The sequence below is a fragment of the Phoca vitulina genome, unplaced genomic scaffold, assembly GCF_004348235.1.
Source record: "Phoca vitulina isolate PV1807 unplaced genomic scaffold, GSC_HSeal_1.0 scaffold20, whole genome shotgun sequence".
Lineage (NCBI taxonomy): Eukaryota > Metazoa > Chordata > Mammalia > Carnivora > Phocidae > Phoca > Phoca vitulina.
Genome location: NW_022589723.1, coordinates 41584569 through 41600062, shown reverse-complemented (window position 1 = coordinate 41600062; position 15494 = coordinate 41584569). Strand labels below are relative to the sequence as shown.

Here is a 15494-nt window from a genome sequence, read left to right as displayed (position 1 = left end):
ATTTGGACAATTATAGAACTTGTAGTGTCTCAGCTCCCTCGCCTATAAAACAGGGATGATGATAATAGCATCAATCTTCCAGGGTGTTGAGGGCTGAAGGGGTTCAATATGTGTGGAGTATTACAACGGTGCCCAGCACACAGTGAGCGCCATACTCAATGCTATTATGATGATGAGTTGTACCCAGTAAAACATTTGAGTAAACTGCCTGGAGGTGGGACACGGCAGTCATGACAGGAGGAAACCGAGAGAAAGACCTATCAGTTCCACTTTTGAGGCTAGGAACTATGCAAAGGTACCACCTGGGATCGGTCCTCCGTGAGCCAGCATACCCTAGACTCGGGGTACCTCTGCCTTGCCACCTCTGCATCTCTCCTGTCCCCAAGTTATAGTGTCCAACAGCGTAAATGGAGAAGGCCCTGAGCAAGGTTAGCTCCCCCGGGAAGAGCCTCGAACGCAGCAACAAGATATGGGAATCATGTTCACAAGAGTGGTTCAAACCACATGGCCTCGGACAAGTCAGCTGGTTCTCTTCACCATTTCTCTGTGCTTCAGTGTCCCTATGGGAACGGGGTTGAGGAACCAGATGGTCGTGCTCAGCTCTGACATTCCAGGATGCTGTGGTTCATTTTCTTGCCATCCTCTCATCCTATTAGGTTCAAGAAGGTTGAGATGCCAGAGACATTTAACTTCTGTAAGTGTTTCATAGCAAGTGACTGTGACAAAATCAAAAAGAGTCCAAGCAGCCAAGCCCCAGGCTGGCCACAGAGAGGGACAGGCTGACCACCTCGGCCCCCATCCCCTCTTGTACCACTGGTCACTCCCCATCTCCTCCCCGCTGTTGTCCTTAGCCTGTTGACTACTCTAACTTCTGCAGATCTGCTTCAGGTGGCAGTTGTCTTCATTCTACTCACCTGCTGACCCTGACCTTTCCAGGACCCCTTCCCACAGGACGGGCCAAAGCCTCCCCAGCCGCACGCATACCAGCTCCTAGCCCCTGTGACACTCTCCGTCTCCGTCGCGCTCTAGGGCAGCAGAGGGAGAGTGCCAAAGCCAGCCACACATGTGGCCATCTCACATGCTTGGCTGTCTTCTAAGAGAGCCCAAAGGAAGCATCAGGAGGGCCAGAGAAAAGCCAAAGCATTCTCTGAGCAGGATTTTAACATTTATAATATCAAACTGTTAGCATAAGAGGCTGCATTGTGTCAAAGCAGTCCCTTCTTCTCCACTCCCCTCTCCTTTATAGACACAAACTCCTATAAGCTGAACGAAATGGAAAATTAAATTTAATGTAAGGCAACTAAATTCATTTAGCAGGTTCAGGTTTAAGTCTGGTCTGCTTTTGTCTTATTAATTACGGTTTTCTGCAGACTGGAGTATATTTAACATAATATTCATGCTTTGCGGCCATGCTTTTTTAACTCTGAATTTGCCAATCTAGGTCCCTTCTCTCAACAACTAGATTAAGATGATTAGTCTGGAGAGAACATTCATATTTACAATCTTGCCTAAAACATGTCCATGAACAAAACAGGCAAAGAAAAAATAAATTTTTACTCCCTTTCTTCAATTTTCTTTCTTTACAAAGCTAGGCATATTTCTGTCAGTAGTTTTAAAGCTGTGGAAATGTTTTATTATATATTTTATTACAGAATTAGAAAACTTTAAAAAATAATTACTTGGAACCACAAATAAAAGAAATAGAATAATAGGCTCACAAAAAAGCATTCTGGCATCTGTGAGAATTTTTCTCAAATTATGATATGTAGCTCTCCAAACTTTCCAATGATTACTATAATAGCCATGAATTTCTATTTCAGTTGAATACTCTGAATACTTTCTTAAAACATTGTAACTCATTTCTTCTTCAACAGCTCAGTCATTTCAGGAACTACCTGCAAATTAAAAAAAACAAAAAGTAATTACGCAACTTGAGCCTTCAGTGTGATATGGTCACAGCTCCTTAAGAAGTACACAGAGGCAGGGGCGCCTGGGTGGCTCAGTCGGTTAAGCATCTGACTCTTGATTTCAGCTCAGGTCACGATCTCAGGGTCGAGGGATCGAGCCCTGAGTCGGACTCCACACTCAGCAGGGAGTCTGCTTGAAGATTCTCTCCCTCTCCCTCTCCCTGCTCACGCTCTCTCTTTTGCTCTCACTCTAAATAAATAAAGTTTTTTTTTGTTTTGTTTTTTGTTTTTTATTTGACAGAGAGAGAGACAGTGAGAGATGGAACACAAGCAGGGGGAGTGGGAGAGGGAGAAGGAGGCTTCCCTCTGAGCAGGGAGCCTGATGCGGGGCTCGATCCCAGGACCCCGGGATCATGACCTGAGCCGAAGGCAGACGCTTAACGACTGAGCCACCCCCAGGCGCCCCTCTCACTCTAAATAAATAAATAAAATCTTTTTTAAAAAAAGTATACAGAAACCAAAAGAAGCCATGTGCATTGCTGCTGAGGCTCGAGGTGCGCCCTCATTCCCACCACCCTCCCCTAGGCTCTCCTCTTGTCTGTGGGAATGTGGGATGACTACATGCCTTTCTTTTTTTTTTTTTTTTTTTTTTTAAAGATTTTATTTATTTATTTGAGAGAGAGAGAATGAGAGAGAGCACATGAGAGGGGGGAGGGTCAGAGGGAGAAGCAGACTCCCTGCCGAGCAGGGAGCCCGATGCGGGACTCGATCCAGGGACTCCAGGATCATGACCTGAGCCGAAGGCAGTCGCTTAACCAACTGAGCCACCCAGGCGCCCCTACATGCCTTTCTTTTTTAAAGATTTATTTATTTTAGAGAGTGAGAGAGGGGAGAGCATGAGTGGGGGGAGGGGCAGAGGTAAAGAAAGAGAGAGAATCTCAAGCAGACTTCCCACAGCGCAGAGCCCCATGGGGGGCTCGACTTCATGACCCTGAGATCATGACCTGAGCCAAAATCAAGAGTCAGATGCTCAACCAATGGAGCTACCCAGGCACCCCAAGACTACAACCTTTGAAGGGAAGATCACCCGGACACAAGGCTGCTAAGACCATGAGCACACACACTGCCTAGGAACTTCTCTTTTTTTTCTTTTTTTATTAAATAAATATTTATTTATGTATTTTAGAGGGGGAGGGGCAGAGGGAGAGGGAGACTTTTTTTTTTTTAGATTTTATCTACTTGAGAGCAAGAGAGTGAGAGAGCACAAGCAGTGCGGAGGGGCAGAGGGCAAGGAGAAGCAGACTCCCCACTGAGCAGGGAGCCCAATGCGGGGCTCAATCCCAGGACCCTGGGATCATGACCTGAGCGAAGGCAGACACTTAACTGACTGAGCCACCCAGGCGCCTGGGAGAGAGAGTCTTGAGCAGACTCCACACTAACCATGGAGCCCGACCTCACAACCCTGAGATCACGACCCTGAGATCATGATCTGAGCCAAAACCAAGAGTCAGACGCTTAACCGACTGCGCCACCCAGACGCCCTGCCTAGGAAGCTTTCTGACACAATCACAAACCTCAGAAAGGCACCACAACAAACAGGAGCCCACTTTTTCTTCTTTGAGGAGAGTAATGTGTATTTTTTACCTTCGTGTTTTCTGGGTATTCTTCTTTCCCTTACTGCATTCCTGCCTTTGCTTCGAAGTCCACACCAAAGTCTCTTGTTCAGACATGAGCCTGTCAACCTCCTCTAGCACTTGTTTTCTCATTGTTCATTTGCTCACTCCTCTTTCATTCCACAAACACTGTAGTTGCTTCCTCAGCACATGTTCCTATCTTTCAGCACATAAAAATGACTGCATGCTGAACATTCAATTTCATCATTCTTTATGAAATTAAGGCCTTGTGCTAACGCAGTGTCTGGTCAGCAGACAGAGAAAGAAACCACAGTGAGGGAAAACTGACTGAGTTGGCTCCCATTTTAAAAAGGATGAATTACTCTTAGTCTTGGCAGTTCAGTGACTGCAACTGGAGCTTTCAGTGTGGAGCTGCTCTGGGGCAGCGTGGATGGCACAGGTACGTGGGGCACGGGGACTCAGGGGAATGTCACCCGGAGCCCACCTGAAAACTAGCTGAGCCACCTGTGTAAAATATCAATTACCCAGTCTTCCACGGGGCTGTCAACTGTCCTAGCTCAGAGAGATCCCAGCTGAACTCACCACTGATGAATAAAGCCTCTCAATTATTTAAGAGAGCTACATTTCCATTAGGTGGAAATAATGTGTTCGTACAAAATTTATTAAGGAAATTGTCGACATGTTGTTTCTTCCGAATGTCACTTTGTCTCTAGCCTATTAAAAGGCCCATGTTTACCATGGAGCCAGTAGGCATTAGCTGAGGGGCAGCACTAAGTGCTGGCACCACTTCTCCCAGCTCTGCTTGCGGAGAGACCACGAGCTGATGCCAGTCACACAGATGACATGCTAAACAAGCCTCTCGTGGGACCTACGTGTTTCATGAAAAATAGGCTAGAGCCCAACTTCTTTTAAATGAAACATTAACTTTTTTTTTTTTTTTTTTTTTAAAGATTTTATTTATTTATTTGAGAGAGAGAGAATGAGAGACAGAGAGCATGAGAGGGAGGAGGGTCAGAGGGAGAAGCAGACTCCCTGCCGAGCAGGGAGCCCGATGCGGGACTCGATCCCAAGACTCCAGGATCATGACCCGAGCGAAGGCAGTCGCTTAACCAACTGAGCCACCCAGGCGCCCAAATGAAACATTAACTTGATTTAGAACATACAATTTTTAAAAACCTTCCAGAATGTCTCCCTGCCACACTCCCCCAAAAAGGGCTGAGGGAACTTTGTCCATCATCTATATCCTTTTTTACTAGATCAACCTCAGACTTTCCAAGCATACTATACAATGCCTTATTACTTAGGGAAAAGAAAATGCCACTCAAGTTCACTGAATGTCTGACAGCCTGAGCAAACTCAGAGATCTGGATCCTTATTTTTATTTTAGATAGTGTAGACACAGCTCCCTAGTCAGTAAGATCAAATGAAAGTGAATTTACATTTAAAATAAGACAATCTACTGATAGAAATCACAACACAACTATATTTCAGTCATTTAATTAGTATTTCCCCAGGGTAAGCACCATGGGAAATAGAGAAGTTCAGGCCTAATTTTTGCCCACAAAGAGTTCCACTCCCTAGTTGGGGAGAAAAGACAGAGGCCTATGAACCACACAATCAAAAATGTGCCCATCTTACACTGTAATGTAAGATGATGAGAAGAATGGCACTAAATGCTCAAAATCCAGGAGTTCTGAGGAAGAGATTAAGTGTGGACTCAGGAAAATCAGAACATTAACATGGAGGAGAAAAGGATTTTGGAGGAAGCAGACAGAGATAAGCCCTGCAGGTTCCAGAGAAAGAGCGTAAAGAGATTAGAATGACTCTAGTGAACAGCTACGTTGGGGAGAAGTGGAAATAGCTTTAAAAAAACACGTCATATGCAAAGTCCAGTCAATGGGAATAAAATAGTCTCTCCAACAGAGACAGTGCTGTGACAACATGCAAAAGAATGAAGATGGAACCTCACCTCACACCATATCCAAAATGGAACAATGGCCTAACTACGGGAGCTAAAACAATAAAACTCTTAGAAGAAAACTTAGTGCTAAATCTTCATAACCGTGGATTTGGCAATGGATTCTTAGATATGACACCAAAAAAACATCAGCAACAGAAGAAAAAATAGATGAATTGGACTTCATCAAAATTAAAAACTTTTGTGCAAAGGTCATTATAAAGAAAGTGAAAGGACAACCTACCTACAAAATGAGAGAAGATATTTGGAAATTATGTATCTGATAAGGGTTAATAACCAGAATACATAAAGAACTCCTACAACTCAAGAACAAGGACAAACATTCAATTAAAAAATGGACAAAGGATCTGGATAAACAGTTCTCCAAAGAAGCTACACAAATAGCCAATAAGCACATGAAAAGATGCTCAACATCATTAGTCATTAAGGAAATGCAAGTCAAAACCACCATAATGAGATACCATTTCATACCTACCAGGATGGCTCTGATTTGAAAAATGAAAAGTAACAAGTGTGAGCAAAGATATAGGCAAACTGGAAGGCTTGCACATTGCTGGTGGGAATGTAAAATGGTGCAGCCACTAGAGAAAGCAGTTCAGAGGTTCTTCAAAAAGCTAAACACAGAATTACCATATTACCCAGCAATCCATAGGCATATACACAAAGGAAATGAAAGTGAGGACTTGAACAGATACTTGCAGGCCTATAATCACTGTACTGGATTAGGCAAAAGTTTCACATATATGACACCTACTAAAGGGCAAGCAATAAAAAAAAATAGATAAACTGGACTTCGACAAAATGTAAATTTTTGTGCATCAAAGGACATCAAGAATGTGAAAAGACAGGAGCTCCCCTCTAGTTGCTAAATGGGATGCTGCCTGATTCATGACTTGTTTATTAATAAAGCCAATAATACAATAAACAAAGAAGGGAGGGAAGAGAAGAGAAAAAAGAAAAAAAAGAAACCCTCATATATTACTGGTGGGAATGTAAAATGGGTCAGCCACTTTGGAAAACAGGCTGGCAGTTCTTCAAAATGTGAAAAATAGAGTTATCAAGTGACCCAGAAATTCCATTCCTAGATATATACCCACACGAGATAAAAACATGTATCTGCACAAAAACTTAAATGCTCATAGCATTACTTTTAATAGCAAAAAAAAGTAGAAACAACTCAAATGTCCATCAAATGATTAATGGACAAACAAAATGAGGCATAGCCACACAATGGATATTATTCAGCAATAAAAAGAAAGAAAGTGCTGATACAGAAGTCAACACAGACAAATAAATCTTGAAAACATTATGCTGAGAAGCCAGCCATAAAAGACCATATATTACATTATTCTGTTTATATGAAATGTCCTGGACTGGCAAATCCATAGAAACACAAAACGGATTAGTTGTTGCCAGGGTCTGCGGAGAGTGGGGAACAGGAAGTGACTGAGAAGAGGTATGCGGTTTCTTCTCAGTGTGATGAAAATGTTCTGGAATTAGATAGTTGATGGTTGCATAACTCTGAATATACTAAAAATCACTGAACTATACATTTTAAAAGGGTGAACTCTATGATTTGTGAATTAAATCTCAGGAAAACTATTTAAAAAAACAATAACAACCAGTCAGGTAGTGTCCTATACTCAGTCACTCTGACTCCGATTATAATATTTACCATTTATTGAACACCTACTATGTACCTGTAGGAAAGGAAATACAAACAGGTAGCCTAATATTTAACACAGACTGTACTAGGTATAGTATAATCTCATTTAACCTTCAATACAACCTTGTAAGGTATGTAGTATATTTGTATTACTGTTGAGGAAGCTTATATTCAGAAAAATTAAATAACTTGGCCAAGATAATTTAACCAGTATGTGGCCAAGACAGAATTTGAATTAAAGCTCTTAACTACTGTACTGTATTATTTTTCTTATATGAAGAAAAAAAGCAACTCATGTCTCTTAACTCATGATTGTTGAAGAATGAAGTAAAACAATAAATATTAAAAAATAAAATACATACACATTTTTACTCCAGACACGATAAAGTTTGGTGGACACCCTATCATTCAGAGCATTATTAGTCTGTTATGTGATAGTTTGAAATTTAAAATTTTTACACAGAAATTTAGTCTAAAAAAAGTCCTTTTTACACAACTATTTTGTGATTTATAATATTCTCTTTCTTTTCTTTTTTTAAAAATTTTATTTTTGGGAATGCCTGGGTGGCTCACTCTGTTAAGCGTCCAACTCTTGATTTCGGCTCAGGTCATGATCTCAGGGTTGTGAAATCAAGCCCTGCATTGGGCTCTGCGCCGGGCGTGGGGCCTGCTTAACATTCTCTCTCCCTCTGCACCCTTCCTCCCTCTCTAAAAAAATAAAGATTTCATTATAATTTATTATTTTTTTTAAGTAATCTCTATCTCCAGCGTATGGGGCTCAAACTTAAAACCCCAAGATCAAGAGCCAGCCAGGTGCCCCGACTTAAGATATTTTCTTTAAAATCTTAATCTGAAATAGATAATGCTAACTCTCATTCATAATTTGCATAACCATATTTTTATGTGCTGTTACACCTTTAAATATTTGATTTTTTAAAGACAGAGCATGGTTCTGAGGAGCATATTCATACACCACCTTGTCCATTCTTCGGTCAGAATTACTATAATATTCATCTATGTTATACTCATTCTGCTTTCAACTGAAAAAACAATTTGATAGATACCGTCTAGGTTCCTAGAGTCTGCCAAAGGTGAGGTCCTTTTTACTGCAATTTATCAAGGGTAGAGGAGTGGTGGTGAACCACCTGGCCAGAGTCCCTGATGAGTCGGAAAGGTAGGGTGATGAGTGAAAGAACAGAATCAGGAGCCTTGCTTAATTGTTCCAAAAACTTGCTGAATAATTTCCCCAAATCACATCTCTCTGGGACAACAGACAACTTAAAAAGAACATAACTCGCTTGTGTTACATATGTACTAGCAACTGGGAGGCTACAACTCAAGCAGTACTTTTTTTTTTTTTTAATTTTATTTTTAAGTAATCTCAACACCCAACGTGGGGCTTGAACTTAAAACCCTGAGTTCAAGAGTTGCATGTTCTACCAACCAAGCCAGCCAGGTGCCCCTCAAGCCAGATTTTTAATATTTTCATAATCTAATCAGTTTTCCTCCCAGATTGCTTTTTAAAGGATTAACTTTTCTCCCTTTATATTAATCAAAGGCATATATAACTGTGCTTCAGAACTTCTGAGCATGAGATAACCACTACCTTAATATAATCCTAGCTATAAGCAAATAAATTTTAGGTCTTAGTCCAAACACGTTATCAAATGTGGGCTTCTTAGAACACCAAAAGTAGCTTGAGAATCTCTGGTTAGAAATCAGCTCACTGATTCTTGAGGTCCCTTTCCACTTCTACTGTCTTAGAACTCTCACCAAAATACCCCTTTCAGCACACACACGTGCACACACCCTCACTCGCTTGCATACTCTTTCATGTCAAACCTGGGAGCTGCCCTTAATGCAAGAGGCATAGTGTGTATGACACCATTCCATCAGTCATTGCTACAGAGATGCTCCTGCCCCAAGACAGGCATCCACTGTATACACATCACAAATTTCCAACTGTCCAACACTTCATCCATTTATCAAGTGAGCCCACTCTGTAGGTGGCAATACATAGTACACAAGAAAACAGAAAACGTATCCTAGAAATAAAATTAGGGGCGCCTGGGTGGCTCAGACGGTTAAGCATCTCCCTTCGGCTCAGGTCATGATCCCAGGGTCCTGGGATGGAGCCCCGCATCGGGCTCCCTGCTCAGCAGGAAGCCTGCTTCTCCCTCTGCCTGCTGCTCTCCCTGCTTGTGCTCTCTCTGTCAAAAATAAAATCTTTAAAATAAAAAAAAAAAAAAAACCCAAAATTACTTGTAAACTTACTTAAATATGCTCTTGGAGAAAAATACAAGGCAACTACAGTAGATGTCTGTTTGCAAACATGTCAACTCGATACATGGTGAGGGTTCAGAGGTGTTTCATTTTTTAATTAAAAGGTCTTTACTCCTTTAAGCTTCTCACTGTAGCTAAATGCTTGCTACCTGAACCAAGTTATCCTTGTGCAGAGATACAAAAAATTTCTCTTTCATACTAACTTTTCCTCCCACTGGTATATTATAGTGGTCAAATGACTATCATTAATTATCGTTTGTTCTTACACAGCTGGGCCAGGTAACAGGCGCAGCAGAAATACCTAAATCCTAAATTTCAATTACAGGACCCCAGGATCACTGAGGAGGGGCTGTATTCTTCCCAAAGGCAAGATATAGGCTCTTTAAGGGGGCGGGGAGGGGGTGCCAAGGGGAAGGCTGACCCAGGGCAACAGCCCCATTCTAGTCTCTGCATGAGCAGATGAAGGGTCCATCTTCACTGAGCATGAACATATATATACTTCAAAGAAGAGATGTGCTCTCAAAGTATACTCATTAGTTCATCTGCATCATATATAGTGCTGGTGAAGCCATGGTAATGGGCCAATTCTCTTGCCAAGGGGACCACTGTAGCTCTCTTCTCAGGCTGCAGCCTCTCTATTAAGGCCCACAGTAACTTGCTCTAATTCTGTGCGAGGGGTTCCTCACTCTAGCAAACCCACTTAGCCCTCCCAGGGTTGGGTGCTACTTCCAGAGCCTCAATGCCTGCATGAGTGATTTCTGCACAAGGCAACAAGGAAGTTTGTAGGCAAGCCCTGAGGGACAGAAAGAAACCAGGCCAGGCATGAGCTGTGACCTTTAAATGTGGCCAAATGGTGTATATCAGTATCACTAAAGTAATTTTGCTCATGGGGAGGGCAAATACAGGGATGGTGGCAGGGTAGAAAGAACACTCAAAAAAGTACGAGAATGGGAAATAAGTGTTCTCCCCTACATATATCACATCAGGAAGGCCTTTAACTCTCAAACACAGCAAGCAGAGCATATTTGTTGAGTCAGATAAGCTGTACTTGAGTGCCCAGTCTTCCCTTGAAATGTTGTAGCACTGGGGTGCCTGGCTGGCTCAGTCGGAAGAGCATCCGACTCTTGATCTCGGGGTTGTGAGTTTGAGCACCATGGTGGGTGTGGAGGTTACTTAAACAAATAAAACTTAAAAGACAAGAAAAGCTGTAGCATTTCTGGCAAATCTCTGAATGAGGGTATTTGATGTGAATTTAAGGTTATCTGCCAAATATGATTCTAGGTCGTAATTTCTTGAGTCACTTCACACTGTGTACTAACTTAGTATGTGGATATTTTAAAGACAATATGGACTCCTTAAAAGTAAAGTTATAATGCTCTCTATAAACTTCATGTATTTTGGGCGCCTGGGTGGCTCAGTTGGTTAGGCGACTGCCTTCGGCTCGGGTCATGATCCTGGAGTCCCGGGATCGAGTCCCGCATCGGGCTCCCTGCTCGGCGGGGAGTCTGCTTCTCCCTCTGACCCTCCTCCCTCTCATGCTCTCTGTCTCTCATTCTCTCTCTCAAATAAATAAATAAAATCTTTAAAAAAATAAATAAATAAATAAACTTCATGTATTTATTAGGACAACTTCACAGTTAGTTCAAAACTGTGTACCTATATAATACATACAAAGACAGACACCCAGGTATACAAACATACAATGTTTTCCTGACCAACTCTAAGAGGTTCTTGGATGACAAGCTAGGTAACAGCCATCTCTCCCAAGGCCAGCTTACCTTAAATAAATCAGCGACTATTCCATAATCTGCCACTTGAAAAATTGGAGCTTCTGGGTCTTTGTTAATAGCCACAATTGTCTGTGAAATAAAAACAAAGAGTTTGGCCTTTATCAAGAAAACATACCAGGGCGCCTGGGTGGCTCAGTTGGTTAAGCGACTGCCTTCGGCTCAGGTCATGATCCTGGAGTCCCTGGATCGAGTCCCGCATCGGGCTCCCTGCCGAGCAGGGAGCCTGCTTCTCCCTCTGACCCTCCCCCCTCCCACGTGCTCTCTCTCTCTCATTCTCTCTGTCTCAAATAAATAAATAAAATCTTTAAAAAAAAAAAAAAAAAAAAAAAGAAAACATACCATAAATTGATGGTTCTAGATTAACACTCCCAACAACAAATTTATATGGTTAAAAATGTCTACTAAATAAGATCGATTTGATTCATTTGTGCCAATATTGTAAATTTAGAAATTTCTGGGTTTGCACATAAAATTATCTCCCACAGCACCACTAGCCCATCATAGTATTTAAAACGGTTTTAAACCATTATTTTTCTAAGTTCTTTACTGACATATGAAAAACATTTTAGGAAGTAACAAATCAGAGGAGAGGATTCTGGGAAGATGGCAAAGTAGGAAGCATCAGGAGGAATCTGTCTTCCTACCTACACTGCTAACAACTGCACTGGCAGAATCTGTCTAATGTAACCATTTTGGAAATCCAGAGTCTATTGAAGGTCTGCAACTTCCAGGGCAAGGCTTGCATGAACTGCAGCTCTTAGTGCAGTAACAGGTACTCATTCCCCACCCCCAATGGCAAGCAGCTGTGCACATGTTCCTGCAGCAGCCTGTACACAGCCTGCAGGAGACAGAGTGGACAAAAAGAACCCTGTCCTCCAACGACTGGGGACCTGTGCTTTGATTACTGACTGCTGCTACTGATCAAAGAGATACATACAAAGAGGAGGAAGACCATTGCTGTTGCACCTCCCCCACTGTTACAAGCCCCTCGCCTCCTCTGGCTAAAGTTACCTCCAGGGGATTTAAAATGTCAAAGCACTTCTGCCTCCCTTCAATGTTCTTTTCTCCTTTTGGGAGCCTGACATTCAAGACTAGGACACTCAAAAGCAACTGCATATACAGGGAAAATTACAAACTAACCTCACATACAGGCTCAGAAAAGACACAAAAAGACCTTAAGTTTATACCTCAGGTTAATCTTTGGCATAGAGATAGCCTACAACAATAAAAAAACAAGAATTAATAAAAACAAGAACAACAAAACAGCAAACCCTGGGGAAGGAGGAGAATCTGATTTCCAGGAATACATCATTAGATTCAAATATCTAGTTTTCAACAACAACAAAAAGAATCACAAGGCATACTAAGAAACAGGAAAATATGGGACTATTCAAGGGAAAAAAATCAACAGAAACTGCTTCTGAAAAAGATCTGATGGCATCTCCATTAGAGAAAGACTTTAAAACAACCATTTTAAAGATGCTCAGGAATTATAAAGATGTGGAGAAGGTCAAGAAAACAATGTATGAACAAAATGGAATTATCAAAAAAGAGACAGAAAACCTAAAGAGAAACCAAAAAGAAAATTCTGGAGATGTAAAGTATAATAACTGCAATGAAAAATTCACTGGAGAGATTCAAAGGCTGATTTCAGCAAACTTGAAAGTAGGACAATGAAAATTATCAAGTCCTTAGAATAGAAAGAAAAATATTAAAGGAAAGTAATCAGAACTTAAGGGTCCTGTGGGCCAACATCAAACAAACCAAAATATGTATTGTGGGAGTCCCAGAAGAAAGAAAAACGGGCAGAAAGAATAACTGAAGAAACAGTGGCTGAAAACTTTCTAAATTTGATGAAAGACATGAAGATAAACATCTAAGATGCTCAACAAACTCCAAGAAAGATGAATTCAAAGAGACCCACACCAAGACACATTATAATCAAACTTTCAAAAGCCAAAGATAAAAAGAGAATCTTGAAAACGAGGACAGGTGACTCATTACATACAGGGGATCCTCAATAAGAATATCATCAGATTTCTCAGAAATTTTGGAGGCCAGAAGGCAGTGAGCTGATACATTCAAAATGCTAAAAGAAAAAAACTCTTGACCAAAAATCTTATATCCACTGAAACTGTCCTTCCAATGACATTTTTTGCAAAAATTAAAAAACCTATCCTAAAATTCATATGGGATCTCAAGGGACCCTGAATAGCTAAAACAATCTAGAAAAGGAGCAAAGCTGGAAGATCCACACTTCCTGACTTCAAAACTTACTACAAAGTTACAGTAATTAAAACAGTGTGGTACTGGCATAAAGAGAGATATACAGACCAAGGGGATAGAACAGAGAACTCAGAAATGAACCCTCACATATATGGTCAAATAATTTTTGACAAGTGTCAAGACCATTTAATGAGAAAAGGACACCCTTTTCAACAAGTAAATTACTATGTCTCCTATACTAACTACCAAAAGATCCTCTTATCTCCTATAAAATTTTTTAATGTGAAGGGCTATAATGACAGATTTGTAACAAATTAAGAAGAAATAGTCCTAAAAAAGGTGCTACATTTACCAATTATTCTCTTATTAGTAACAGATTTATATATTACAAATAGTTTGGTATTCTCCATGATGCTTTAAAAAAAAAAAAAGATTTATTAATTTGAGAGAGAAAGAGAGCACGCACATATGGGGGGAGGGGCAGTGGGAGAGGGAGAGAGTCTCAAGCAGACTCTGCGCTGAACACAGAGCCCGAGGTGGGGCTCAATCCCACAACCCTGAGATCACGACCTGAGCCGAAACCAACAGCTGGATGCTTAACTAACTGTGCCACCCAGGCATCCCCTCCATAGATGCTTCAATTAAAGTAAAATTAAAGTTTGACTCTAATATTTGACTCTAATGTGGTGTTATTTTAATAGATTATGATGATATATATCTCCAGAAGTAAAATTAAGTTTCTACCTGCTTGTGACTCTATCACCTGAAAACAGCTGGAACATATTTAAGAAAATTTTGACACAGTCTGACTTAACATATAGGCTACATGACATATGTGTAACTCCCCCAGGGTCTCTCAGAAAGATGAAAATATTCCAGAATATCTGAAATTGAAGCACAGTGTAGTCCAGGTAACTACTATTCCAGTCCAACATGCCATATATATTAAAAGATGTGTGGTCAGAGACAAGAAATGATGGTTTCAGTATGAGCCTCAAATCCAAAGTCACAAGTACAAACATTTGGAATCACAGGCATTTGATTTGCATCGAGGTGTTTCTCTTCTGGGAATATGTAAGCCTGCTTCACAGGAACTAGCAGAGATTTATTTAATTAATGATGGTTAATGATTTTCCTGGAGGCCACCTAGTCAAACATCTGACAGTTTAATCATCTGAAAGCTTTTTCATTCCCACTATATAAAAGTTATTTTTAAAGCAAGAGCACACAACTGTGGGCAAGGAACCACTAAAGTATTTAAGAAGAAAGATTTGGGATGGTTATAAGTTTTTCAAATCACTAAAAGAATATTCCTGAATTGTCAACTGTAAATGAGTATCATAAAATCTTGCTTGCATCCTACAGCTCTCTTTTTTCTTTTTTTTTTTAAAGATTTTATTTATTTATTTGAGAGAGAGAGAATGAGAGACAGAGAGCATGAGAGGGAGGAGGGTCAGAGGGAGAAGCAGACTCCCTGCTGAGCAGGGAGCCCGATGCGGGACTCGATCCAGGGACTCCAGGATCATGACCTGAGCCGAAGGCAGTTGCTTAACCAACTGAGCCACCCAGGCGCCCAATCCTACAGCTCTCTTAATATGTCCTTATAAATTCATGCTCCTCTCCTTATACAGCTTTTAAAGCACAGACTGTATTCAATGATATTAATGTGTATATAGTTCAAAAAGTACTCTCATTACATTGATTTGTTTGATATAACAACCAAATCCCATATTCTTTAAACTATATGACGATGTTAATTAAAACTGTAACTTGTATGCCGTGTGAGTATCAGATTTAAGCCAATTACTCTAATATCCCATTTTAGACCTTAACCAAAATCACAACCAGAGATTGCTGTGTCTCCCACACGAGGTGGTGACAAGAGCTATGTTTTTTTCATTTAAGCATCTCCAGCATCTAGTACAAAGTGCTTAATAAATATTTGTTGACTGCATAAACAGACAACATCTTGGCTCAAATTTATTCTTATAGACGGTTCCCAACACTGGT

At 40.8% G+C, this 15494-nt stretch overlaps 1 protein-coding gene across 1 annotated transcript in view; it reads right to left on the bottom strand.

Moving 5' to 3' along the window:
- Positions 1–1204: 1204 nt before the first annotated feature.
- ETFA (electron transfer flavoprotein subunit alpha) overlaps positions 1205–15494 on the bottom strand; it is an 88673-nt gene continuing 74383 nt past the window's right edge. Inside the window, exons 11-12 of the mRNA XM_032417192.1 lie at positions 11247–11327; positions 1205–1895 (exon numbers count right to left, since the gene is read on the bottom strand). Coding sequence (XP_032273083.1) covers positions 1857–1895; positions 11247–11327 — 120 coding nt within the window. The 3' untranslated portion in view covers positions 1205–1856. The remainder of the gene's footprint in view (positions 1896–11246; positions 11328–15494) is intronic.